This window comes from Ipomoea triloba, chromosome 10 (genome assembly GCF_003576645.1).
Source record: "Ipomoea triloba cultivar NCNSP0323 chromosome 10, ASM357664v1".
NCBI classification, from domain to species: Eukaryota; Viridiplantae; Streptophyta; class Magnoliopsida; order Solanales; family Convolvulaceae; genus Ipomoea; species Ipomoea triloba.
The window spans coordinates 25,531,818-25,558,036 of NC_044925.1; the positions used below are offsets into that span (position 1 = coordinate 25,531,818).

Sequence of the window (26,219 nt, forward strand, 5' to 3'; positions counted from 1 at the left end):
GGGGGGGGGGGGGGGGGGGGGGGGGGGAGGGAGGAAGAGAGATCCAATTGTTGTGCACACACAAACTACTTACAACAAATAGTGGATTGTTACTAGACACCGCTAAGAACCATTCAATTTTCACATTAAAAATATTGTGCTATATCTATTTTTCAATGTGGAAGTTCGAGACCACAACACCTCCTTCTATGGAATACCCCGAATAAGATGTGCGTGGGGTCAATGGGCCGTCTCAATTATTTATATCTGACTATCAAATAGATGATTATGTTGGTCTGCCGACTGACTACTCACAAGTAGTTATAAAACCAATAACCCCAAGAGTGTAAATTAGATTAATAGTTATATCATGGATCATGATTCATCTTGTGTAGTGTGGATCATGTCCATATTATATAGCTACAATTAACATATTATAGCCAAAGACCTTGTGGTCTAGTGGCACCCGGTGTCCCGAAAAACACTCTCACATGAATGAGGCAACTGTTGACTCTTTGTGCTTCAATAGGTTGAGAAAGTAGCTATGAACAGATACTACATTGTAACAGAGTCAGTAGTACTCAAAAAAAAGCATATTATATATGTAGTTAACATTAAATGATACATATTATGTACTTTCATATTATAGTTAATATATTATGTATATTCAGTTTATTTACGTGTACATAATATGTTAATTGCATAGTTAATTCTATTTTTTGTCCTAAATTTATATGTGAGAATCCACTTTTAGACTTTTTTTTTTTAAAAAAAATATCGCCAATAGACAACCTACATGGAGTTAAACTTAAAATTTTATGGTTACATATGGAGTTAACTTAAAATTTTATGGTTACAAAGTTAATTGTGAACAACATACATAATTTGACTAGGAGTTGCCCAAAATTCGATTAATTCTTCGTGAAGGCGAAGTAGCGATCGATCACCTTAACATTGCGGTTTAGAAGTGGTGATAAGTCAAACATTATATTGTTGCCAATAATGCAAGTGGTAATTAATTATGATATATAGTATAGTCACCATAATTGCCACTAATTACCGCACTTAATCTCTTTTTCTAATGCATGTTTTCTTCGTAAATAATTCTCCACATTCAAAAGAGTGATTTGTGATGCACCATAATTCTTACAATAATTAGCTTCCAAACTTTGTGAAGCGCACCTTTGAAATTTGCATGCTGTGGAGTGTGGAGTCTACAAAAGAAATTGTGAAAGTTTGAACAACATCATCTAGTCGTTAATAACATGTTACGCAACGCACCATTTTAGTTGGTAATGATCACATTTGGTCAATCAAACTTTTTTGTTCTTTATCTTGAAAGCTTTTTATTGATGTCGTAACACGCCCTATAATATTTGAGAGATTTGTAGTCATTATTTGAGGGTGCATTGGATAGACACGATTATTATTGTGTTATAGTCTACAAATCACATGAAAATGATAAACCACACCGTGAGGACCCTACGCAACATGTTTGACTAAGAGAGTGTTGATAATAATTGAATTCGTGATAACCTTTAGTATCCATTTAGAAACTTGAAAAAAAAATTCCGAAAATTTATTTTCAGAAATAACTCATTTTCTGGAAAATATTTTAATTTTCTAGTGGTTGACTAAATGTCAGAAAATTATCTTTCTTTATTTGGCTGAAAGTTAATAAATTGCATTTTCTATTTGGTTCATTTTTTTAAAAATGAGCATATTATTTGTAATAATAATAATAATAATAATAATAATAATAACAACAACAACAACAACAGGTTTGACTAAGAGAGTGTTGACAATAATTGAATCCGTGATAACCTTTAGGATCCGTTTGGAAACTAGACAAATATTTTCAAAAAATGACTCATTATCTGAAAAAAAAAAAATTAATTTTTTAGTGTTTGGTTGAATGTCAGAAAACTATCTTTCTTTGTTTGGCTGAAAGTTAATAAATTGCATTTTCTATTTGGTTCATTTTTCTAAAAATGAACATATTATTTGTAATAATAATAATAATAATAATAATAATAATATGTGGTGGCGGCGGCGGTGGTGGTGACGGTGGTGGTGTGGTAGTTGGTGGGTGGTGGTAGTGGTGGCGGTGATGGCGGTGGTATTGGTGTTTGTGGTGGTAGTGGTGGCGGTGATTGCGGTGGTATTGGTGTTTGTGGTGGTAGTGGTGGTAGTGATGGGTGTATCGGTGACGATGAAAAATAAAGAATTCAAAAAATGTTTTTCCGACTAAAAAAACTAGCAGTATATTTTTGGCCAAATTATTAGGCCTTTTTTATTTGACCTTATTTTCATTGAGTACTCAAACATTGAAATATAAATATCATGATGTGACAGTGATGATGTTAGTGCTACGTAAGCTAAGTTAACGATTAATATTAATTGCACCACTTTTAAAATATAAAAGACTAATAAATTGAACAAAATAAAGGTATAAGTACTGAATTAAACAAAATACTATCATATAGACCTCAATACTTTTAAGTTTTATCCAAAGAAGACCAACCGCTTCTTATATCACCTCTTGGGAAAACATCATGTTTAATGATTAAACTAGTTTAAACAAGACAATGATAATGATCTTTCATTGTTTGTCCTCTCCCCTTTGTGTTTTATTGGCAGGTTGATACGCTCGAAAGCAGATACAAAGGAGTCTTTTTTTAAAAAATAAATAAATAAATAAAATTTCCCCTTTGATTGCACTTACTTTAGCTTTAATTCGTCGCATGATCCGACAAAGTAAAAGGTACATATTTAGTCAGACTATGTTTAATTAAGAGATTAACTTTGAGCTACTTTAGTATGCGTAGTACCATATTCACATAGGGAAAAATGCATAATTACTTCCTAGGTTGGTGCTTCAGTAATGATTTAAAAATTAAAAGTAAACGAATATGGATAGTAAAAAATCAATTGTTAAAATAATAAGTGCTATCAAAATGAGTAATTAAGTAGATGGAGCATGATTCTCATGTCTAAAATTTATAAGTTTGATTTTTGTTAATACCAACTCAGTCAAACCCATCACACATAATCTTCTTAATCAAGTTTATTATTATTACTAATATAATTTTTCACGCGCATTGCGTGAATGAGATAATACCCAATAATTATTTTTAAATAAGTATTTCAAAGTATATCAATGCAAAATTAATAGGAGATATTCATGCATAGGTAAATGAATGTTGAATTTGTTTATTTAAATCAATAATTCAAAGTTTATAAATGCTGGATAATATAGGAGAGTTTGATTATAATTGTCACTAAAATAAATCTTTGCAACTTTGTAATAATGCTAGTCTAAATACTTATTAGTCTAAAAACGATAGTATAAATAAATACTACTTTTGGTTTGGATTTCTCTAAGTCTTCTTAATTCTCTGTTCGATAGCATTGTCATTGTCTTCATCTTCAGTACTTGTCAACTTCTTTTTTATTGGTAGTGTGTCATGTGCAATTGGGTTATTGGTGGTAGCATAGAGGGCAGCGTCATGCAATGAGATGTAGGAAGTTTTAGATTTTCCTTGTGTATATGAATGGAATCTAAGTTGTACCATGAACTCTTGATCTTGCAAGCGTCTGTTGATATTTGGTCGTGGTAATTTTTTCCCTACATGTTCATGTGTTGTAAGATGTGCATCGTAGATTATCATGTGAAAGTATTGAACAAAATATTAATTTTTATTATATTTGTAGAAGGTTCATGAGTAGTATCTATTTTTCTAGTTGACTAGTTCAATAACTTGTTCACTTGATAGTAACAACAATAACTCTGCAGGTAGTTCAAATACTAAGTGTTTTTATTGTCAATTCTTTGGACAATGGTTTTACCGTTTTAAAGTCCAGGTGTAATTGTATTTCTGATCAATAGCTTTGTAGTTAGGTTGCGCAAGCTTGACAATGAGTGTTATTTGAGAGTTATTTGAATTCGATGGCTTAATTGTTGTTCCCAGATAGTTCAATAGCTTATTTGTACTTTAACATGAAGTTAACCTGTTAAAAATGTTAATTACTCTTTTTTCGGTTTCAGTGACTTTAGTGCTCTGTTTTCCAAGTTCAGTGACTTATTTGGGATTATTCACGTTCGATTGCTTAGTTATTTTTTTCTCAAATAGCTCAATGGCTTATTTATACTTTATTCCAATACTCTATAAAAGCATTAGGGGAACGAGATTACTATATCAAATATGATGTCAAAGACATAATTATAAATTTAAGATAAGAATAACCTTAAACTATGATAGGTTAAACAACATGATGATTGTCCTAGCATTACCAAAAAATATGCGGTTGATTTCATAATGGTACACGGGAGCACTTGGATTCTTTTTTTTTTTTTTTTTTAAAACGGGAGCACTTGGATTCTATTTTCATTATTACCTATTACAAAATTAAAAGATGAACTACTTTCCTCCTAAAAAGAAAAGGAGGGGGAGATGATGAAGTGCTTTAACTCAAAAAAAAAAAAAAAAAAAAAAAAAAGAGGGGGGGGGGGGGAGATGATGAAGTGCTTTAACTCCCAAACCCATGATTATTCCCATTTTAATTTTAAAAAAAAAATCTTAAATGTTACTACATGAAATTTATAAATGAAAAGTATATGATAAAGAAATAAGTTTATCAGTCATTAATTAAGGAAAGGGTAGATTATTGTTTAAAAAACTCATTTTAGTTATTCATTTAATATTTATTTTTATTTTTTTAAAAAATATGATGGAAAGAAAATGCAAATGACAAACTACGCGTATTTAGTGGGAAAAAAAACCAACACTAACCACATGGCCCACAACATAACAAAACCCAGTAGTCCACTCATCGTGCTGGTTACGAATAACACTTCTCGCCACTGTTTCACTAGACTTAGAATTTGAGCTACCATTAACATAAATTTGATATGTATATAACTACAATATAATTTTATACTGTTCTAAAAGGCTATACTCAAATGCATTGAAATATAGATTAATGAAAAAAAATATTAGTTATAAAAATAAAAATTTTAATTTGATTTGATAAAAGAGTAACAAATGAGACTCAAATAAACGAGAGATAAATTTCATCCTAATTTTCTCCCCAATAAATCTATTGAGTGCTTGAGGTTATAGTCCTTGATTTATTTTTATCTTAGGGTAAAAACATTCCCCTACATATTGTTACAAAATTTCTATTTTTTTACACTATGTATTAATTGGGGTAAATATGAATTGATGTTCTTTTAATTGGTATAACCAATAATACAGAGCTTACCAAAAAGCAAGAATCTTTTAGCAAAATATTTTGCCCAAATTGAGAAAACGCCTAAAAAGGACAGTAGATTATGCAGAGGTAGATAAGGGACATCATCCAATGTTAAGAATTTCCTGTTAGGGAATCAAGTCAACATAGCACGTACTTGACCTAAAAATAGACCGAAATTGCTAGGTGAACATAGAATAGGGAAATATGTGAAGGAATATAAATAAAGGAAAGAAAAAACATATTGTTTGGTTGGATGTAGTTAGAGTGTAGTTGTAATTCATTGAATTGTAATTCATGGGGTACCCCATGAATTGTAATTCGGTGGAGAGGAGGGGCATTAACTTTTTGGAATTATTATTATTATTATTATTGAAAGAATTATTATTATTATTATTGTTATTATTATTATTATTATTATTATTATTATTACTATTGTTGTTATTATTATTATATTATTATTGAAAGAACTACTACTACTACATTCTTACCTTTCAATTCCCTTTTAGTCATTTTGCTACTTCTTACATTTCAATTCCCTATACTCCTATTCCTGCATACCAAACACTATAATTTCAATTCCTACGTTATTAATTGAATTACAATTCCACCGAATTACAATTCTTTTTCCCCTTAATTTCTTCCTCCCAACCAAACGCCCTGTTAATGCGGAAACAATAGTATACATTTAAAAATTACATTAAAATTGTATTAAATATATATAAATTAAAAGAAAATGCTAAAAAAAATAAAATCTTAACCGTTAAAGACTAAGTCAACGAAGCAAAGTTAGATTTTTTAAAAAGCATTTACATCAAACTTATATGTAGTTGAAACTTGAGTTAGACCAAATTTGCTAGGTTTTGTTTAAAAAAATCAATGAACATAGCTTTTGCGCGTGTGCATGTGTGTCAAAAGAAACCCATAACCAATATATGAATTTACAAAAACTCCTGCATAATAGCTTGCAAATAAAAAAAAGAAAAAAAAAAAAGAAAAGAAGATAAACTGCATTAGAAGCCAAGGACCTTGTAGTCCAGTGACATCAAACCATTCCCTTTATACGGGAGGTGGTGGGTTCGAGTCTTAGTGGAGACAATACTGACTCTTGTGCTTCAATAGGTTGAGAAAGTAGTTATGAACAGATACTGTATTGTAATAGAGTTAGTAGTATTCAAAAAAAAAACTGCATTAGAAAAATTATGTGTAATGACATTAACCAAAAATACATTGACAAAAATCGAACTATTGACATTAAGAAAACATAGAAGGCTAACAGAAGACCAAAGCTATAATACGCACACAAAATCTGAATATAAAAATTAAATATTAAATTCATAAAAAAAAGGTAATAATCTTTTTTTTATTAAACCTTTGCTCATCATTAGTTTTCAACTCAAATTGTATTGAGAGAAATCAGAAAAATATTTTATTTTTACATATTTTATTTATTTAATCATTCAATAATTCAATTACACATATTTTAAATTTAATAATAAAAAATACACCGTATTTCTTATTTTGACACTTCTTTGAAAAATTTGAGACATTTAAAACTAGTACTTCGTACAACTCAATTTAACTCCACTCCGATTTGCTTATTATTGCTTTGTTGACACGTTGACCTTAAATAACGTAATAAAGTAGTACAAACATTAAAACATAGGACTTGGTAGAATCCCGTAAATCCGGTACATTAAACCCTAGATAAATAACTCCGTAATTTGTTTTCCCGAAACGGCTATACAAAAGCTGCGGAGTGATTATCCATAATGTTTAGTCAACGCGACAAGTAATTAAACTAATAATTAATCTAAAAAAACGACACGAACGAGATTGTAATGAGTGGGTGGGATTCGACATCCCCCCGAAAATACAGGGCGGTTTTGGACGCCGTATCTAAATTTCTCCGAATTATACACTCACCATAAAACATACAAATACATACGTACAAACTGTCTCTCTCTCTCGATATCTCTTTCTGATTCTCTCTTCGCTTCACCCAGCAGTTGCAGCGCTGCTCTCTGCAGCAGCCGCAGGGCCACCGCACCTATACATATCCGCTGCTCTGTATGTATCTATCGCGTACTCTAGCTGTAAAGAGAGAGAAAGAGAGAGAGAGAGAGGCTCGTATAAAGTGTGATTTGATTTTTGTAAAGGAAAAGCATTTTACTTTCCCCTGAGGTAGAGCGAGAAACAAAACTAACAAACGCTTTTCTCCTTTTTGCAATGCGGTTGCGGTGTTTCCGGTAGCTAAGGTGCACGCTTATATGTATGTATGTGTGTACGATGTATGTGTGTTTTGTCTGTGAATATTCCGAGGTGTGTGCGGATATATAGGATTGGGAGGGGATTGTTGATTTCTTCGATAATTTTGCGGTGAATCGTAGGGTTTAGAGAGAGGTGAGGAGGATGATGATGAGCGGATTAATCGATCTGAATACTGTGAACAATGACGACGTCAACGGCGGGGAAGAAACGGCGTCGCCGGATAATTCGGATTTGACGGAGTCTTCTCCCCCGCCGGCGGCGGGGCTGTTGTGTATGGAGCTCTGGCACGCCTGTGCGGGGCCGTTGATTTCGTTGCCGAAGAAAGGAAGCGCCGTCGTGTATCTACCGCAGGGCCACCTAGAGCACCTCTCCGACTACCCTGCCGTCGCGTATAACCTCCCTCCTCACGTCTTTTGCCGCGTCGTCGACGTCAAGCTCCATGTTAGTATTATTAGCATTTCTTCTTTTTTTTTTTTTTAATTATTATTTTTGATATGCATATTTAGTAGGCACAACATTTTCTGGTATATATTTTGGGCGAATTTTGCTGTTGTTGATTTTTGGTAGTGGAGAATATAATTGCTATTTGTGATATTTGTGGATTTTTTATTTTTTATTTTTTTGATTGGGAGAAGTTGTTTTTGGTGGAATGTAGGCAGAGGTAGCTACTGATGAGGTCTATGCACAAGTGTCACTGGTTCCAGACAACCTGGTATGGTTCCAATAATCTATACAAAGTAGTTAATGGTTTCCCCTTGTATTCTGTTTTATATATCTTCTGAAGAAGAAGATATATCTTCTGAAGAAGAAGATGGAGAACATTAGGTGGAAGCATTTTAAGGAATATTTGTTAGTTGTCATCACAGGCAATGAAAGTTCAAGGCTCTTGGCTACATTTACATGGAAATTTTAGTAGATATATCTCCTGTATTATTAGGACTAAAAAAGGCAATTGTTTCCCATCTGGGCATTTCAAATTCCTTGGAAAGATACAAACCCGCAACTCAGATCATGATATGTGTTTTTATCTGCCATTTTTGTTGTATCTTTCCTCAGCTGAATGTGGAATATTTTTATGGTTTTGAATTAAAATTTTCCCCCAATCTGCGCCCTTTCCCAGATTGAGCAGAAATGGAGAAATGGTGAAGTTGAGGTAGATAACGAGGAAGTGGATACTGAAGGCGATGGGAAATCAAGCACGCCGCCACATATGTTTTGCAAGACTCTCACCGCTTCAGATACCAGCACACACGGTGGTTTCTCTGTCCCTCGCCGAGCTGCTGAGGATTGCTTTCCTCCTCTGGTAGTTTTAACAAGAGTTTACTAATTCGGTTCCCATACTTATACTGAGTAAACGCGTGTATCTTTAATTTAGTATCATTTCTCAGAACACGCTTTTATATCTGGTGTTGGCAGGATTATAAACAACAGAGGCCCTCACAGGAGTTGGTAGCAAGGGATCTTCACGGGATCACATGGAAATTTCGTCACATCTATAGGGGTATAAACTATAAACTAACAATCTGACAATATGGTTCTTCTAGATGTTATTCTGCAGATTAAATGAATTTCTGATTATATGATCGAATTGTTACTCGAGCAGGGCAGCCACGGAGACATTTACTTACCACGGGTTGGAGTGCATTTGTGAATAAGAAGAAACTCGTTTCAGGAGATGCTGTGCTTTTCCTAAGGTACGAATCTTAGAACCTACAGTAGTTTCGAGAAATCTGTTATTTTCTTTCTTATTGTATCTCGCCATTTGTTACAGGAGTGGGGACGGGGAACTTAGGCTTGGAATCAGAAGAGCAGCTCAAGCTAAATTCGGTTCTCCTTCTTCCGCTTTAGGTCCCTTCAGCCAACGGCTGAATGTCAGTGGCATATTGGATGTCGTTAACGCAATATCTACAAGAGGCATTTTTAATGTCTGCTACAACCCGAGGTATTAGACGAATTTTACTCTCTATGAGCTATATGCTGCCGCAATTCTTTAGATAATCAGCTTTCTAAATAATTTGATTAATTGCAAAAGTAATCAACGTGTAATAGAAGGCTTCCTTATGCAATTTCTGTTAGTGTCTCATACATACTTCACAAATTGAATCTCTTTGCAAAGTTTTCCGTTTGCTATGACACCATAATGATGCGTAAACTTCTTATGAGGCGGGTGAGAAATGATGCATTTTCTTGCGTGTTTATTTTTGGCCGAAATGAGGTTTACATGTGTACAACATATTATATAGTCCAAGCCCAGTAATTCACTATCTGCCAATGAAAGTCCATCATAACATCCCGCATAGGAATTCAGCAATACCCACAATGATAGGTATAAGGTTGGACTCGAAGTCTTGAACTTTTGATGATGTCTTCATCATCATAGAGACATTTATGTGTTGGTTGTTCATAATTTACTGTCTGCCTCATCTTGTAACACGTGCATTTACAGAGATAGCCTATCAAAATTCGTTGTACCTTATCGCAAATTCTCTAGAAGCCTTTTGCATTCCTTTGCCCCCGGAGTGAGGTTTAAGTTGCATTTTGAAACAGAAGATGCTGCAGAAAGAAGGTTGGTTCATAAATACATATATATATCCCTTGCATCTTGATCAAATACATATTATATATCCTGGTATTTAATGCTTAATTTTTTGGCAGGTACACTGGACTTGTAATTGGGGTTGGTGATGTGGACCCCGTTCGATGGCCTGGTTCAAAATGGAGAAGCTTATTGGTATGCAGTTTGTCATAGACTCATAGCACATACTATTCCACTTGCACATAACTTAATCATGACATAAACTGTTACAGAAATTTGAAAATTTGCCTCGTTTACATAGCCTATTAGTTTTCTATGGTATGAGAATGTAATGAGTGGGAAATCGATGATAAAACGATGGTGTTATCTAAGCATCTGAGATGATACTATGCATAAGAATTGTGTTTCAAATATCTCCTGCATCTCTTCATTCCTCGAAAATCTGGTGTGATCACTCACTTCATCTCGTATCTTCAGGTGAGGTGGGACGATCCAGATGACACTAGACATAACAGGGTTTCACCGTGGGAAATTGAACCTACTGGAACAGTTACTGGACCGATCAACGTGGTTGTACCTGCTGCAAAGAGGACTAGGATGGAAGATTTTCCGGTTCATGGAGGTCTTTTTAGTTTTTACTCTTTTTATCCTTTTTGTGCATAGTAGCCAACATCTCTATCTCTACAATGTTGCTAACTCCCATTCACTTGTTGTAGACAGGACAGTTGTATTAGACATCCGAAACCCTTCCAGATTGCCGGTCTTGCAAGGTCAAGAAGTTTTTCCAGTAAATAAACCTTACGATGGCACTGATATCGATCCTCAACGTGCAGTGTACTTCCCCGGTTTTGATAGTTCTGGGATTTCTACACGAGGCAGAAACATTAGAGCTCTGCTTGGAGACGCGAGTAAATCACAAGAAAGCATTGGCGGCTTTGCTGAATCTTGCCGGTTCAATAAGGTCTTGCAAGGTCAAGAAACATATCTTAGCCCACCATACAGGAGAGGCATTCATGCTACCAACCAGGCGCCCCAACCCCATCGGTCCGGAATCATTGTTGGAATTCAAGTGCCAAGCCACTCGACTAGATGGTCTACACCGATCGTCCCCAATCACCACAGTCCAATGCAGCTGCAGCAGCCATCTTCCCCCCTCGTTCACATGTCTTCCCCGCCTTCTGTGCTAATGTTTCAGCAAGCAAGCTCTCCTGCTCCCTCATTTCATAAGCAATCCGGGTTTTCACATCTTCTCAGCCCCCAATCCTCCTGCAGAATCTTCGGTTTTCCCTTATCCGAGGGAAGAAGCACTGCCTCGGGTAAAGAACGCGATCCCTTCCACTCTCCACCTTCCCACGGTGAAACCACCACTCCTCTCAGTGGCAACGAGGCCCAGGTTCTCTTAAAGCCTCAGGCCATTTCTAGTGCCATGGGAAGCAGCTATTCCAAAGCCTCAAGAGAAGTACTTCTTGATATAGCACTGTAAGGATATCAATCTCTTCCAGAAAATGGAGCAGATCATATCAGTCTAACTTCGTTCAAATCAAGTGATTCTTCACATTTTTTGTTGCCAGTAATATGCTTGCAAATTGCAATCTACATTTAATTAACAAGGAGTGATTTTATTTCTGTCAATTGTTGTATAATCTCTCAAGAACGTACTAGAGCTCATATGAAGTCCATCATGAGTCTAGCTCAATCTTCTCGACTTCATATTTAAGCAACTCAAATTCCTAACTCTCCGAGTTTAATACTTTTGAAGTGAAGTGAAAATGCAATTTTAAAAAGAGTTAGACTTTTAGTTTTTCAAATTTCAGCCACATTAACTTTTTTAAAATTGTCCTTGTATCAGGATAATCTGTTGACAAGAGAATTATATTAGCACTATACGTGGCAGTTAAAGCCAGTATCATTACAAGTACACGACACTTTTCCCATGATCACAAAGCCTAAGACAAAGGAATGTGGGGGTACGGTGAATTTATAGTACAAATCCATCATCTACAGAACTTCAGATGAAGATTAAAAGAGTAACCTCCTATATATGCGCTGTTTTCTTGTCTTTGTTCTTTTATAAGGGGGCGGGACAAGAATGGACATATAATAATCTTTTGAAAGACTGTTCCATTATATTCAATCTTATCCCATAACGTCAAGACGTAAAAAGATAAGAAAAGTGACACTTTAATTTGATGGTAAATTAAAATAAAATAAAAGCAATTAGCCCATCACACTGCATGTATGGTACAAGCTTCTAAGCTACCATGAACCGAACAGAATCAACTGAGCTGTCCATACGGACCGAACAGAACTAACTGAGCTACCCGTGTGGACCGAACAGAACCAAGCTATCCGTACGGCCAGCTACGCTAGACGAAAGAAGTTGTGGGCATCAGCGGATTTCCCAATCTGCCCTTCATGATCATCAATCAGACAAGCATAAAGCTCCTTGGAATCATGCAGCAAATCGGAGCAGCTCCCGACTTCATCGCCGGAGCTGGAGAGAGACGAGTAAGCCGCGGCGTTGAGCGAGAAGAGCATTTCCTGCGTCCGGCTCAGCTCCTCCCTGAGCCGCTGAACCTCCTTCCCGAGCCGCTCGTTGTCCGCCACCACGCCGCTGAGCCGCTGCTGCATGGCCTTGTGGTCCACCTCCAGGCTCTGGCTCTTCCAGCGCGCCCGCTTGTTCTGGTACCATATCGCCACCTGGCGCGGCGGCAGCCCCAGCTCCTGAGCCAGCTGCGACTTCCGGTCCGGGTCCAGCTTGCTGTTAGCCTTGAAGCTGATCTCCAGGAGCCGGACTTGATCCTGAGTGAGCCGCTTGTTGTGGCACTTGAGTAGGCTTTTCCTGGCCTGCTGGGAGTTAAAGTAATCCATTCGGGAAGTTTGATGTGATGAAGAAATATGAGGAATTCGACAAGACATATATAGAAGTACGTAGAAAGGATTAGGTTAAATGTTACTTCCAAGTTGATTAAGAAGATGAAGAAAGTTGAGAAGCTAATGGTAGCCATCGTTTTCATGCATGGGGGGCTAGGCCTTCACGTGGGCGTATGGCCTACGAGTGATTCAGTGTAGAAATGAAATCTTTTTTGTTAGATTAGATAATACCATTAATGGAAAATATGTACCCTTTTTTTGTATTATTTTCTCTAATCATATACTCCGTAAATTGTATCCATAAATAAGCTAATCCAACATTGTAAAAAGTGAAACTCTAACCAAGTTGATCAAACTATTTGACTTATTAGTAACCATAATGTTACAAGTTCGATTCCCAAGGAGAACAGCCTATTGACTTTCTTAGTTTGAGCCTTTCAGTTATGAAATCCTAGACTAGTTTATTACATGCTTGTGGTTTTGTATCGGGGAGTGGATGTCATTTATGGACAACCTAGACTAGGTTATCTCCTTGTGGTTCTGTACCTAGACTAGGTTATCTCCTTGTGGTTCTGTATCAAGTAGAGTCTGAGCCAGTCAACTATTGACAACTTAGAGTGGTTATCTCCTTGTGGTCCTTTGTTAAGTAGGGTCATAAGGGGTTTAATCGGTACACGCTTTCGGGTAATGACTGTGAAATTATTTTTCTTCCTGCTGAAATAAAGTGGGGTCACACAGGGTTTTACCTACTAGTGGCGATAGGTTTCCCTCATTACCCGAACACTCTCAGCCGAACTCGTCACACATAATCTTATCCAGTGCAAATAAACACTCTCTCGGTCAAACTCATCACACAAGGTCGTATTTAGGGTATATATACCGTTGGGTAATTCGCTAATTGCTATTGGTTTCCCACGTAACCCAAAAATAACAACATCATATCAAACATACAATGTAACCAAAAATGTTTAAAAAACTAAACAACATTACCGTACTTGTTTGGACAAAAAATTCAAATATTGAGTACTTAACGACGTTGATGTTAGTTTTTAGATATTACTTTTTAATTGGTTTGAGAGTTGAAACTATTGTGGTTGTATAGGTTTTAGGGCTATGTATAATTAATGAAATAGAAAAAGGGGTTAAAAGTCATAAGGTGTATGTGGTGTGCATTAGAAATTTCCTAGATCTTTCCCCCCTGAAATTAATTGTCTTCCAAGTTGATTCATTTGACATGTTTGCATACTTTAATTTAGTTTGTATTCTTATGAGATTACCCCTTGATTGGAATCTAAATAAATGTCTTGAATCACAAGATTAACTATTTCACAAGTAAAATATAAAATAAAATAATAAAAATAACAGAAAAATAGACAAGAGTATAACTTAAATTGAGACTTATTATGTTTTAAAATCATATATAAACTTATTGAAACTTATTCTGTTATTCAATTAATTAAATAATTAAAAATATCTCTACTAATATTTTTGTTTGCTTTATAATTCTGCAATATAATTTTTTTTTTAAAAAAAAAAGGAAAAATTGATTGTTTGAAAGATCTAGATTACTCTGTGGTCAAATTGATTATGAAGTTGCCTTGAAAGTGTAAGAAATAAGCAGAGATAGAAATGGTGCGCCTATATGTAACTCACTGTGTATGGGCGGGCAGCTGAAGGCTGAGGCGTAGAGTTTTTGACTAAGTCGAACACTGAAAGTGAAGTCCTTCAATTGCATTTCAAATAAATATAATAAAAACAATGCAACTAGCTGTTCCTCATTTGACTTTCACCCAACTTGAAAGCAATATATACATGTGACAATTTAACGTAGTCCCACATAAAAAGTGAGGTCGAACTGAATCTGATCAATTCATTTACACAGATCAATGATCGAGAGTTTTTGAAAAATTAAATAGAGAAAAGGGTTTTTTTTTTTTTGAAAAAATAGAGAAAAGGGTTTAGTTTTATAAATATTATAAATTTGCAAGTTTTTTTTTAAGATAAAAACTTAATGCATTAAATCAGGTGAAAGACAATTTACAAGGAAACTAGGAGGGACATCAAACGATTCCCTACAACCTGACATAGAAAAGGTCTCTCTAGCAACAGAGTGAGCGGCACAATTCGCAGAGCGCTTGACAAAACGGAATTCGACATCATTAATCAAAGATGCCAATTCTTTAATATCATCTACTAAAAGTCCAAACGTAGAAAAAAATGAATTAGAAGAAATAGCATGAAAGACAATTTGTGAGTCCATTTCCACCTCAACATTACCCATCCCAGTATCTTTAAGCTAACTCAGAGAAAATTTGCAAGTTTTTAAAAAATTAAACTCATGTTTTGTTTTTACTAAAACCATTAATCAATAATCATTAATGAACTTTTTGATAGACGGTTTTCACTTGAGTCCCTCATACATGCATGCATACATACATATATATATGCATGCATACTTAAATACATACATACAAAGAAATAGAAACTCATCATATCTGTCCGTCTAATATATCTAACGGATCATAAACACTTTTGTTTTAAACGTTGTAACATTTTTGTAAATAATTGAACTTTGAAGTACAAGTAAATTGTGTTAAAAGTATAAGTAACAGTGTAACTAAGTGCAAGTAAAATGTATTAAAAGTGCAAAAAAAAATAAAATAATGTACACCTACCGTTATCATTAAGTGCACCAATGTGAAAATGTAATTATTTGCATTATTAAGTTTAAATGATTGCATTGTTAAAAGTGATTTTACTTGCACACCATTTTTAACACAAGTTACTTTTACTCAAAGTTTCAATTATTTATAAAAATGTCACTGTGTTTTTTTTAAATTACATTTGATCCGTTGATTGTTTTAGATGGATGACTCAGATTATTTATTATTTCTCTCCTAGGCGCCCATTCACACTTGGCGGTGCATTTGTGCAAGCATACCGCACGAAAGTTAAAAAACACCCCCAACACAAATAACCGCCTTCAACAATTAATTAATCATTCAATAAACACAACCCATCCGATGAGAAGAAACGAAACGTTAGGATTAAATCGCACGACCGTACCTGGACAAGCTAAGGAGCTTCATTTGAACCATATATATATATATATATATATATATATATATATATATATATATATATATATATCAACTCGTTTTATTCTTGAAAATTATTATAGGGAGAGGAGGTAATTAAGATTTTACTTCTTGGGTTGCCAATGTAATTCTTTTAGTTGATGAAATCATCAAGATTTTTGAAATATAAATTTACAAGTAATCAAGGAATTAGTTTTAAGGTGACCTAGAAAATATTATCGCCATCAAGTCAAGTGAGATAGTTCCACACATACAAATGTGCTATAACAAAATTGGTAAAAAATTTGTCATTAGTTTTTTAAGTACTAATGACTCTTTATTACAATGCAGTATCTGTTAATAACTATTTTCTCAATCTATTGAAGTACAAAGAGTCAATATTCGCCTCCACTGATGCACGAATCCACCACTTCCATATGAAAATGCAATCAGATGCCACTAGATCACAAGGTCTTGGTAAAATTCGTCATTAGTTAGACATATAGATTCTTAATTAGACATCTTGTTTCCCAAGCCAATTGGCAATTGATATACTTCCAGACTTGGATATGGACCGCATGCCCTTCGACTAGGCCATCGGTACGGTCCACTTCAATGTTGTTGATGCGCCTTCTTCATCCACTGTAGCCCACACCCTAAACCCACTATCTCAGACTAATACCCCACTAACAACAATCAATAATTGTTTGAGCTGAGGTGTGGACATGTAGTAATTTGACCAATGTGATCTCTTTATTTTTAATGCTAAAATCATTAAATTTTGATTAAATTTTTGCTGACCAGGAGATCATCACTTATATGTACATGACCTTCCAGACATAGGAGCCTATCCCATTTTGCTTCAATTAGTTATTGCCTCTAAATCTACAACAAAGACATCTCAACAACTTCGATGACGATGAAATTAATCCCCAAAAACCACAAAAAAAAATTAAAAAAAAAATTGAATTGATGAAACCAGTACTACTGTTCCAAAACATTTGATTGAAAGAGGAAGAGCATGTTGTGTCGTTAGGAGGGGTTGCAATTGTTGTCCCACCTCATTAAAGCCTCCCACTATACACATGCTTCTTTCACCTGCAATTGTGTGCGTGTGTCTCATACCTGGGAAGAAAAACGACACACAGGCCAGTTTACACACAGGGTTTCTTCAATTCAAGAAAATATGAATGGAACTTTGAGTGTTGAGTCTTGGAACACACTTTGGCTTTTATAGGAAATGGCATGAACATATGTTGCAACATGGTTGAACATGTTGTTCTTCCCCTTGGATTCCACAACCTTGCATGAGGTGCTAGGCTGTTAGTACTATGTAGCAAGTGGATGGGTTTGTGAGCTTCCTAGCATCCATGGACCCATCCCATCCATTGCTTCAACCCACAAATTGGCTCCGGTAAATGGCAGTTAGCTGATACTGTTAGTTGATAGTGTTAGAAGGTATAATTAATTGATAATATTAGTTGATTGTAGAAAAGTGTTTGATAAATTAGCTGTAGCTGATAGCTGTTTGGTATAATTTCTTTTCTCAAAATGCTAATTGAAAATGCTGCTTTGAGTAGTTTTTTGAAATTTAGTATTTTGGAGTTACAAAAATTAAAGCTTATTAACCAAACACTTATATTGATTTTTTAACCAAGTCAAACAACTAATAATGATCAAATAAATCAAAATTGACAGATAGGCTAATTTTTTACCAAACATGGCTAATACAATATATTCAACCTGCTGTGCTGTTTTAGGTTACCCTAATCTCTGATCTACCTTGTTAGCTTATATAGCCAATAATTTAGCTTAATTGACTTCATGGCCTCTAATGAGACATTCCATCTCAAAAGCCAATTTAGCTTTGACTTCTTTCCATTCTTGAATTGGTGTTAACTTACACTCGGCTTAATATATCATATAAAGTAATTAAGCAGCAATTAGCTAGGATATTGTGCTTAGCCATGTTTATTGCAAGCATACTAGAGAAGCTGACTTTTTTGTAAAAATAGATATTTGAGGTAAGAGATCATGGGATGAGCTGATCAATAGGTGATTGCTCCTCTCACTAGGGTGGAGCAAATTATTTAATTCACCGAGACATTATAGGTTTTCTCAAACTAAGGGAACCCTTTCGGGCGAGCTAATTTAAGGTTGATTGTGATGAGTTTCGGTATCTCCATCGTTTTTATTAAATAGAAAAATAAATTGCAAAATTACAAGAGCAACTACCTTCCTTAGCGTCACAACTTGACCCTCATTTTTAATATACCACAAGTTCAATTTTAATATAGTAATGTCATGTATAAGGTTTATTTTAGAGTTTTGCAGGTTATGGTGCGGTCTTGCGTGATCATGGTGGCAAGTTTGTTGCAGCCCGTAGTATACACTTGGAATGTGGTCGAGATCCGTATCTAGCAAAAGCAATGACGGTCAAGAAAGCATTAGCTTAGCCTGGTTAAAAGATTGTGATTACAGTAGCATAGTAGTTGAGTTTGATTGTTTAAACTTTTGTGCTAGTTACAATTCGTTTTCTTTAGATTTCTCGTATGTTGGCTTGATTGTTAAGCAATATCGTATGATTGTTAGGCACATTGAGAACGTGTATGTTCACCATGTCAAGAGGTTAGCGAATCAGGTGACTCATGTATTAGTACGGGCAACTGGTTCTTCGTCTGTTCTGGGGTAGTGTGTGTCTAATCCACCGGCCTATCTCTCTCACTTATTTGTTTCCTAATTCCTAATACAATTTTTGTTATTTAAAAAAATAATAATAATAATTCATTTTGCTACGTGGACCGTGGTCCACCGTAGAGGCATTGCAGCTAGCCAACTTCTTGTTAGACTAATTGGGCTATTGAATATTTCTCTCTGATCTCGGGTTGACTAAGGTGAGTTTTCGGATCTCTGGCCCATTAGAGGGAGACGGATCAAAATTTTAATTAGTCGGCCCATTTATTTATTTCGTTTTTAATATTTCCATTTTCATATCTTCGTTGGCAAGGATTTCATTCATCTTCATCTTGCGGTACAAACTCTGAGAAGTTCTTATTAATTTTTCCCTCTTCAATATTCAAACACACACTCTCTATCTCTCTCTCTTAAAGCTTCTACTTTCCTCTTTCTACGAACACCGTCACATTTCGCTAACACCATGAGGAGGTTTTTCGGCCGAGCATCAACTGCAGAGCCAACTCAGACGGCGTCTCCGACGACTTCTCCATTGCCGCCGTTTCCACCGCCTCCCGCCAACACTGCCACGGGACCGGCGAGGCCTATCCGCTTCGTGTACTGCGACGAGAAAGGCAAGTTTCAGATCGATCCGGAGGCCCTTGCGGTGCTTCAGCTCGTTAAGGAGCCCGTTGGCGTTGTGTCCGTCTGCGGACGCGCGCGGCAAGGCAAGAGCTATATACTAAACCAGGTTTGGATTTAGCATTTCAATTCGTATGAGTTTAGAGTTTTGCTTCATTCTATGGAATCTAGGGTTTTATTTTGTTGTCTCGGGTTGCTTAATTTATATAAATTAGAGGTGTCATTTTGTATTTCGTGCTCATTGTGAAATTAGGGTTTACTAATGCATTTCGCGGTTACAATTAGGAATATATCACTTAAGAGTTACCAGTCAGGTTAGCTGTTAGCATAAGTATAGAAAAGATAGGAGTTTCACCTTAATCTGTTTACCAGTCAGGTTAGTTGTTAGCATGAAGAATATAAAAGATAGGACTTTCACTTTAGTCTGCTTATTCTTTTTTAATTTAAATTCTGGATTGATGCTCATAATTAAATTGTTGTATCAAATTGTATCGGTGAGTAAAGAGACCCTATGGCTTGACATTAACAAGTTGGTTTAGCTCTGCATTGCCTAGCTTATGATTGCAAATCACCAGGTATCATTATTGTTTAGGCTTTTTATGTCTTCCCTATTAAGGAAGTGATAGTTGAGGAAGTGTTAGTTACTCTGTTTCAAAGGTGGTTGAACCATCTTATTAAACAAATGCCTTAAGTTGTTGTAGTTGTTTTTTTTTTGGCATTCGATGGAAATAGCATGGTTTGCAATAACTCTGTTATTAGTGTCTAAGACTGCAGCAAAGTCATGATTTTGTTAAGTTGCCAGAAACCTTTTTTGGCTCAGCAGTTATGTTTCTCAACTATTTTTTAAAATTAGAAGTTGTATAGAATCTGATTAACAATTGCTTGCATAAATTGCAGCTTCTTGGGAGGAGTAGTGGATTTCAAGTGGCATCAACGCATCGTCCATGCACAAAAGGTCTTTGGTTGTGGAGTGCACCACTAAAGAGAACAGCTCTAGATGGAACAGAGTATAACCTTTTGCTGATAGACACTGAAGGAATTGATGCTTATGATCAAACCGTGAGATTTTTCTCTAATTTCATATTCCTTTGTGTGTGCGCTCTTCCTCCATATTAGATTGCATATCCTCTTCTCTTTCTCCATTATTATTGTTGTTGTTGTCGACGTTGTTATGTTTTTTCTTTCATTTGGTATTAAATATAAAGGTATATTTGCGTACATAAACAATTGAAGATGTGTGTGCTTGCTTGCAGTTTCTGTCATACACCTTCAATCCTAGTTGTTATAGATGATTTATGTGTTTCTTTTCTTTCGTTTTGTTTTTTTTACTACAGGGAACATACAGCACTCAAATATTTTCTTTGGCAGTCCTGCTATCAAGCATGTTTATTTATAATCAGGTTGGTGCTACTCAACTAGATTTTTACTCAGTATAATTTTGGACATATGTTTAGTCCTTTATCCTTTATGTTCACTATTATTCCCTTTTTCATAAGAACCATAATTGACTTGTAATGTCTACTGCTCTACTTTTATATAAGTTTCTGTTGTGTCTTAGTTTTCAAACTACTCTTTTTCCACCCTCAAATCCAGATGGGTGGTATTGATGAAGCTGCTCTGGATCGGCTCTCACTCGTTACTGAGATGACTAAACATATTCGGGTCAGAGCTTCTGGGGGAAGGAATACAGCATCTGAGCTTGGACAATTCTCACCCATATTTGTCTGGCTGCTTAGGGTAATTTAGCATTCATTTCATGCATCTTTGTATTATTATTGAATATTTCTTGTTAGATCTCTAAATTGCTAGCTTTTGAAACCTTCCATAAATCTTTTGATGAACAGGATTTTTATTTGGACTTAACTGAGGATAACAGGAAAATAACACCACGAGACTACTTGGAACTTGCATTGAGACCAATTCAAAGTGGTGGGAGAGATGTATCTTCCAAAAATGAGGTATTTGATTAAAAACCATCTGCAGATTTCTATGTTCCTATGGGAGGTTGTATTTAATATTTGGATTATTGTATTCCTTTTCTCTAGATGTGTAAACCACTTGATACTATTCATTGCAGATTAGAGAGTCCATTCGTGCTCTTTTTCCTGATAGGGAGTGCTTTACTCTTGTGCGACCCTTGAGCAATGAAAACGAGTTGCAAAGGCTTGATCAAATAGCAGTATGTTTCCATCATCACACCTACTCAGATGTTAATGCATGTAATTCAATTATGAGAGTATTTAGCAATGCTTTAATTTTCTTTCCTCCTTTGCAGTTGGATAAACTCCGGCCAGAATTTAAAGCAGGTCTTGATTCTTTGACAAGATTTGTTTTTGAGAGGACCAGGGCTAAACAAGTTGGTGGAACTGTAATGACGGGACCCATTTTTGCCCGCATTACTCAATCTTTTATTGATGCTATAAATAATGGTGCAGTACCCACGATTACATCTTCATGGCAGGTTAGTGTCATTTTGCATCAATACCAATCCTTCTCATGGAAAATGACTGGTTAAAATGGGTTGAGGATAATTTGGGTGGTGTCAATCTAATCAAATTAGCTATAGGTTATGTTGGGAAAGTCAAAATGAAATTAATCAATCTAAACTCACTATAAACATTTCTATCAAATCTGCACTATTTATAAAAGTGAAGGTTAGAGATCTTAAAAATATCATAACATAAACAATACGGAGTATATGATTTTTTGAATAAAAAAAGTTGATGCTAAATGTGTTAGATTTAGTGTAACCCAATTTTGACCAAGTTTCAGCTTCTCTTAGCCCCAATTTGAATTGAAGTATAAAAATGACATGTTTAATGGCAATATGGCATGAAGATGAGCAGGTTCAAATGGAAACTTGTTTGGCCATTAACTATCCTGCAGTTTGTTTTGATCAATTTTTTAAAAGTGGTATTATTGACTTCTGTAGAGTGTTGAGGAAGCAGAGTGTCAAAGAGCCTATGATCTAGCGGCTGAGGCTTACATGTCTTCTTTCAATCGTTCTACACCTCCTGAGGAAGTAAGTGATGCTTCATTCAAATTATTCTTTAATTCGATTGATTTCTAATATTTAGGCAATTTTAGGCTGCATTGAGAGAAGCACATGAAGATGCTGTTCAAAACTCAATGACTATATTTAATGGTACTGCTGTCGGGGCTGGAGGAATCAGGCAAAAATATGAGAAGCGTCTTCAGAGTTTTATTAAAAGGGCATTTGAGGTAACCTTTTGCTATTGCATTTCTCCTATCTTTATTTGGATGCATATTTCAAGAGAGATGCTTAGCTTTGTCCTGTGTTTGATATTATTCTTTGACCTGTTATACTCTTAAACTTTACACCTACATATGCATTGGCAAGCTTAAATTTTCTTTAGCGATCCCAAGGATTGAGTTTTGTACTCTTTTGGTAGGCTGTTCATGTTTTATATACATTTAAGCCGACCGCTAGTCTTATCTTACAAATTATTATAAAACTCTGCTTTGAAGCCTTTGATATTTGATTTGATGATCATTAATTTGATCTCTATGTTGATCCCCAGGATATTAAAAGGGATGCCTTCAGGGAAGCTTTTCTACAATGTTCAAATGCGATACAGGACATGGAAAAGGAACTAAGAATGGCTTGCCATGCTCCTGATGCAAAAATAGATGGTGTACTTAAAGTAACCTTCATGTCTTATGCTCTTTGGGTGAAATCTTTTAGGCTATTGATATAGGTGCTATGAGTTACTAATTTGGGTAATTGTTTCGTGCAATTCAGGTTCTTGATCACCTTGTATCAAAATATGAAGAATCAATTCATGGTCCAGAAAAATGGCGAAAGCTGAGTGTTTTCTTGCGACAAAGGTTTGTATTGGTGCTTCTTTCTTGAAAATGTATTTTCTTAATTTTTATTTTTACTGAAATACTTGTTTAGATATGCTCAACTTTGTATTCTCCAGTTTGGAAGGCTCACTTCTAGATCTTTCCAAGAAACAACTAGATCAAATTGGATTGGAGAAGACTTCTCTCGCATTGAAGTGCCGTTCCATCGAGGATAAGATGGGTTTGCTCAACAAACAATTGGAAGCTAGTGAGAAGTACAAGTCTGAATATCTGAAGCGCTATGAAGATGCTATCAATGACAAGAAGAAGCTTTCAGATGATTATATGAGTCGTATAACCAACTTGCAGAGTAAATGTAGTTCATTAGAAGAGAGATGTTCCAGCTTGTCAAAAACAGTGGATTCTGCCAAGCATGAATCTTTGGAATGGAAAAGAAAATACGAGCAAGTATTGTCAAAGCTGAGGGCTGATGAAGATCAGGTAAATGCAGAAATTGCAATCCTCAAGTCAAGAACTTCTGCTGCTGAAGCAAGAGTTGCTGCTGCTAAAGAACAATCTCAGTCTGCTCAAGAGGAAGCTGAGGAGTGGATGCGAAAATATGAAATTGCTGTCAAGGAAGCAAAAAAAGCTCTAGAGAAGGCAGCAGTTGTCCAAGAGCGTACAAATACGCAGACGCAAATGAGAGAAGAGGCTTTAAGGAAAGAATTTTCCCTTACCCTGGCTGAGAAGGTAAAATTTCTAGCTCACGTTTCTTTAGTGCATATATGGATACTTCTGTGTTTGAGTTTTCTAACTGGATGATGTTTGACTCTTATTTTTCCTGAACTACAGGATGATGAAGTTAAGGAAAAGGCATCAAAGCTTGAAAAGGCTGAGCAGCAGTTGACAACCCTCAGCGTGGAGTTGAAGGTGAGATTCTGCTCTGTTGGCACATTTTACACTTGATGTGACAGCCTGTTTTCCAAACAAGTATCGGCTAGTTTTCTGAATATCCATCTATGGGTTATCACATAGAAAGTGATTTGAATCAGATCTGGCAAACCAGTGTCTGTTGCTCAAATTTGGCTAATCTTTTGAGTAATATAATAAACCTATCTATGTATAACATAGCAACATTGATTTGCTTATGTTTTAGTTTGTCATTGTGTTTGATTGTCTAGCACATATTTATATGTTTGAATGTTTGATGGCTTAACCATGTTCACAGGCTGCTGAATCAAAGGTAAAGAACTATGATCTAGAAGTATCATCATTGAAGCTTGAAATCAGGAATATGGTTGAGAAGTTAGAGAACGTTAGTGCTACTGCACAGTCATTTGAAAGAGAAGCTAGAATTCTTGAACAAGAGAAACTTCATCTGGAGCAAAAATACAAATCTGAATTCGAAAGGTTCGAGGATGTCCAGAAACGGTGCAAATCAGCTGAAATAGAGGCAAAAAGAGCAACTGAACTGGCTGACAAAGCAAGATCTGAAGCTGCTATAGCTCAAAAGGAAAGGAGTGAGATTCAGCGAACAGCAATGGAAAGATCGGCTCAAATTGAGAGGGCTGAGAGACTCATTGAAAGCCTGGAGAGGGCAAAAGCTGACCTAACTAATGAACTAGTTAGGCACCGGGCAGCAGAGGTGGATGCTCAGTCAAAGGTTTCAATGCTTGAGGCTAGAGTTGAAGAAAGGGAAAAAGAGATAGAGTCTCTACTGAAATCAAACAACGAACAGAGGGCCAGTACAGTTCAAGTTCTCGAGAGTCTGCTGGAGACTGAGCGCGCAGCACGTGGTGAAGCTAATAATAGGGCTGAAGCTCTCTCTGTGCAATTGCAAGCTACTCAGGGAAAGCTAGACCTCCTTCAGCAACAGATGACTGCTGTCCGTCTAAATGAAACCGCACTAGACAGTAAGCTAAGAACAGCATCACATGGAAAACGTGCCAGAGGCCATGAATACGAAGCAGGGGGGGAATCTGTACAGGACATGGATACAAATGATCGAGTAAGGAGGGTTAGTAAGAGGGCGAAGAGCACTAGTAGTCCTCTAAAGATGGGATCACCTGATGATGGAGCTTCAGTTTACAGGGGATCTGAAGAAAATGAGAGCCAGCAAACAGAAGATTATACCAAGTTCACAGTGCAGAAACTGAAACAAGAGCTTACAAAACACAATTTTGGTGCCGAGCTGCTCCAGTTGAAGAACCCTAACAAGAAGGATATTCTAGCTCTCTATGAGAAATGTGTTCTCCACAAGTCTTAGCCTTCAAGATGATAGCTTGGGTAGAAAGGTTGAACTGACAGTGCTCTCCCTAGTCCCTAGACATTCTCTTCTAACATTTGACAACCGGAAGCTGGCTGATTTTTGTTAACTTTTTACCACTTGAAGTTGTGTGATTATTGGGTAGCTGATGTACTATTAACTGCTGACATAAATCTGAGTCATGTAATTTCAGGATCATGGTTGTAAAATTCATTTGGGTTTCTGTTTTCAGGTTTGTTCAGAGTTGTTTCAGGCTGGTTTAGATAGACATTGAAGGATACTCTTTTCTTGTGTTTTTCTTGTTCTTGCCATACTGAAATCTGTTGTTGCCAACTGGGTTGGCTCGGTTAGGAAGCCTTAACCATTTTGTCAAAGGTGGCAGGCAATTTGAGTATGTTGAACAGTTGAAGTCTGATGATGTCTTTTGAAAATGAATAAAAACTGAGTTACTCTTTCCGAAATATAATATAATTTCTTAAATTAAACATAACTATTTGTTACTCCGTATTTCTTAACATAACCTAGATTTTACATAAATGTTGCTTATGGTGAAGCGGTTAGCCAAATGCATGTCAACATGTGCCCTTTTTTTTATACATTTTGATGAATGGGGCAATTTATTGTGAATTTTGATTCAATATATAGAATTTGACTTTATAAAGTACATCATTTATGTTCGTAATGCTGATAATTATATAGCTGAAGACACATAAACAATTAACATAATACATATAAATATAGAATTCATGTTCATTATATCGTGTTTATGTGTGTATTATGAACATGAATTCTGTGTATTCTATATATTGGACTAGGGTTCAGAGACATTGTGGACCTTGGT

The 26,219-nt window shown here is 35.7% G+C and overlaps 3 protein-coding genes across 6 annotated transcripts; 2 read left to right on the forward strand and 1 right to left on the reverse strand.

The window, feature by feature from the left end:
- Positions 1 to 7,173: 7,173 nt before the first annotated feature.
- Positions 7,174 to 11,823, forward strand: LOC116033592 (auxin response factor 3-like). Of its 4 annotated transcripts, none has more exons than XM_031276343.1 (11): positions 7,176 to 7,504; positions 7,623 to 7,944; positions 8,159 to 8,215; positions 8,624 to 8,806; positions 8,920 to 9,004; positions 9,107 to 9,197; positions 9,275 to 9,445; positions 9,950 to 10,069; positions 10,159 to 10,234; positions 10,517 to 10,661; positions 10,756 to 11,823. In XM_031276343.1, exons 2-11 carry the CDS (start codon positions 7,645 to 7,647, stop codon positions 11,520 to 11,522), a joined length of 1,995 nt encoding a protein of 664 aa, XP_031132203.1. In that variant the 5' UTR covers positions 7,176 to 7,504; positions 7,623 to 7,644; the 3' UTR covers positions 11,523 to 11,823. The 4 variants fall into 4 exon arrangements, with proteins under 4 accessions (XP_031132205.1, XP_031132203.1, XP_031132204.1 ...); XM_031276344.1 differs by having other exon boundaries at positions 7,176 to 7,490; XM_031276345.1 differs by having other exon boundaries at positions 7,174 to 7,944; positions 10,760 to 10,908.
- A 306-nt stretch (positions 11,824 to 12,129) lies between these two features.
- Positions 12,130 to 12,973, reverse strand: LOC116032822 (homeobox-leucine zipper protein ATHB-52-like). Its single transcript, XM_031275543.1, has one exon. The coding sequence runs from the start codon at positions 12,956 to 12,958 to the stop codon at positions 12,401 to 12,403; it is 558 nt and encodes a 185-aa protein (XP_031131403.1). The 5' UTR covers positions 12,959 to 12,973; the 3' UTR covers positions 12,130 to 12,400.
- Positions 12,974 to 19,010: 6,037 nt separating this feature from the next.
- On the forward strand, positions 19,011 to 25,844 carry LOC116032374 (guanylate-binding protein 4). Its single transcript, XM_031274887.1, has 14 exons — positions 19,011 to 19,414; positions 20,203 to 20,364; positions 20,640 to 20,705; positions 20,899 to 21,042; positions 21,150 to 21,263; positions 21,383 to 21,484; positions 21,581 to 21,766; positions 22,238 to 22,327; positions 22,393 to 22,527; positions 22,848 to 22,970; positions 23,069 to 23,154; positions 23,250 to 23,862; positions 23,965 to 24,042; positions 24,341 to 25,844. Exons 1-14 carry the CDS (start codon positions 19,148 to 19,150, stop codon positions 25,376 to 25,378), a joined length of 3,204 nt encoding a protein of 1,067 aa, XP_031130747.1. The 5' UTR covers positions 19,011 to 19,147; the 3' UTR covers positions 25,379 to 25,844.
- The last annotated feature ends 375 nt before the right edge of the window (positions 25,845 to 26,219 follow it).

Excerpts from the sequence above, each read along its gene's own strand:
- LOC116033592 (XM_031276342.1), top strand. The coding sequence starts at position 7,645 with ATGATGATGAGCGGATTAATCGATCTGAATACTGTGAACAATGACGAC. Across the intron at positions 9,446-9,949 it reads AATGTCTGCTACAACCCGAG|AGATAGCCTATCAAAATTCG; the intron begins GTATTAGACGAA and ends GTGCATTTACAG. Across the intron at positions 10,235-10,516 it reads CAAAATGGAGAAGCTTATTG|GTGAGGTGGGACGATCCAGA; the intron begins GTATGCAGTTTG and ends TCGTATCTTCAG.
- LOC116032374 (XM_031274887.1), top strand. The coding sequence starts at position 19,148 with ATGAGGAGGTTTTTCGGCCGAGCATCAACTGCAGAGCCAACTCAGACG. Across the intron at positions 21,485-21,580 it reads AAAGGCTTGATCAAATAGCA|TTGGATAAACTCCGGCCAGA; the intron begins GTATGTTTCCAT and ends CCTCCTTTGCAG. Across the intron at positions 22,328-22,392 it reads GTTCTACACCTCCTGAGGAA|GCTGCATTGAGAGAAGCACA; the intron begins GTAAGTGATGCT and ends AGGCAATTTTAG.
- LOC116032822 (XM_031275543.1), bottom strand. The coding sequence starts at position 12,958 with ATGTCTTGTCGAATTCCTCATATTTCTTCATCACATCAAACTTCCCGA.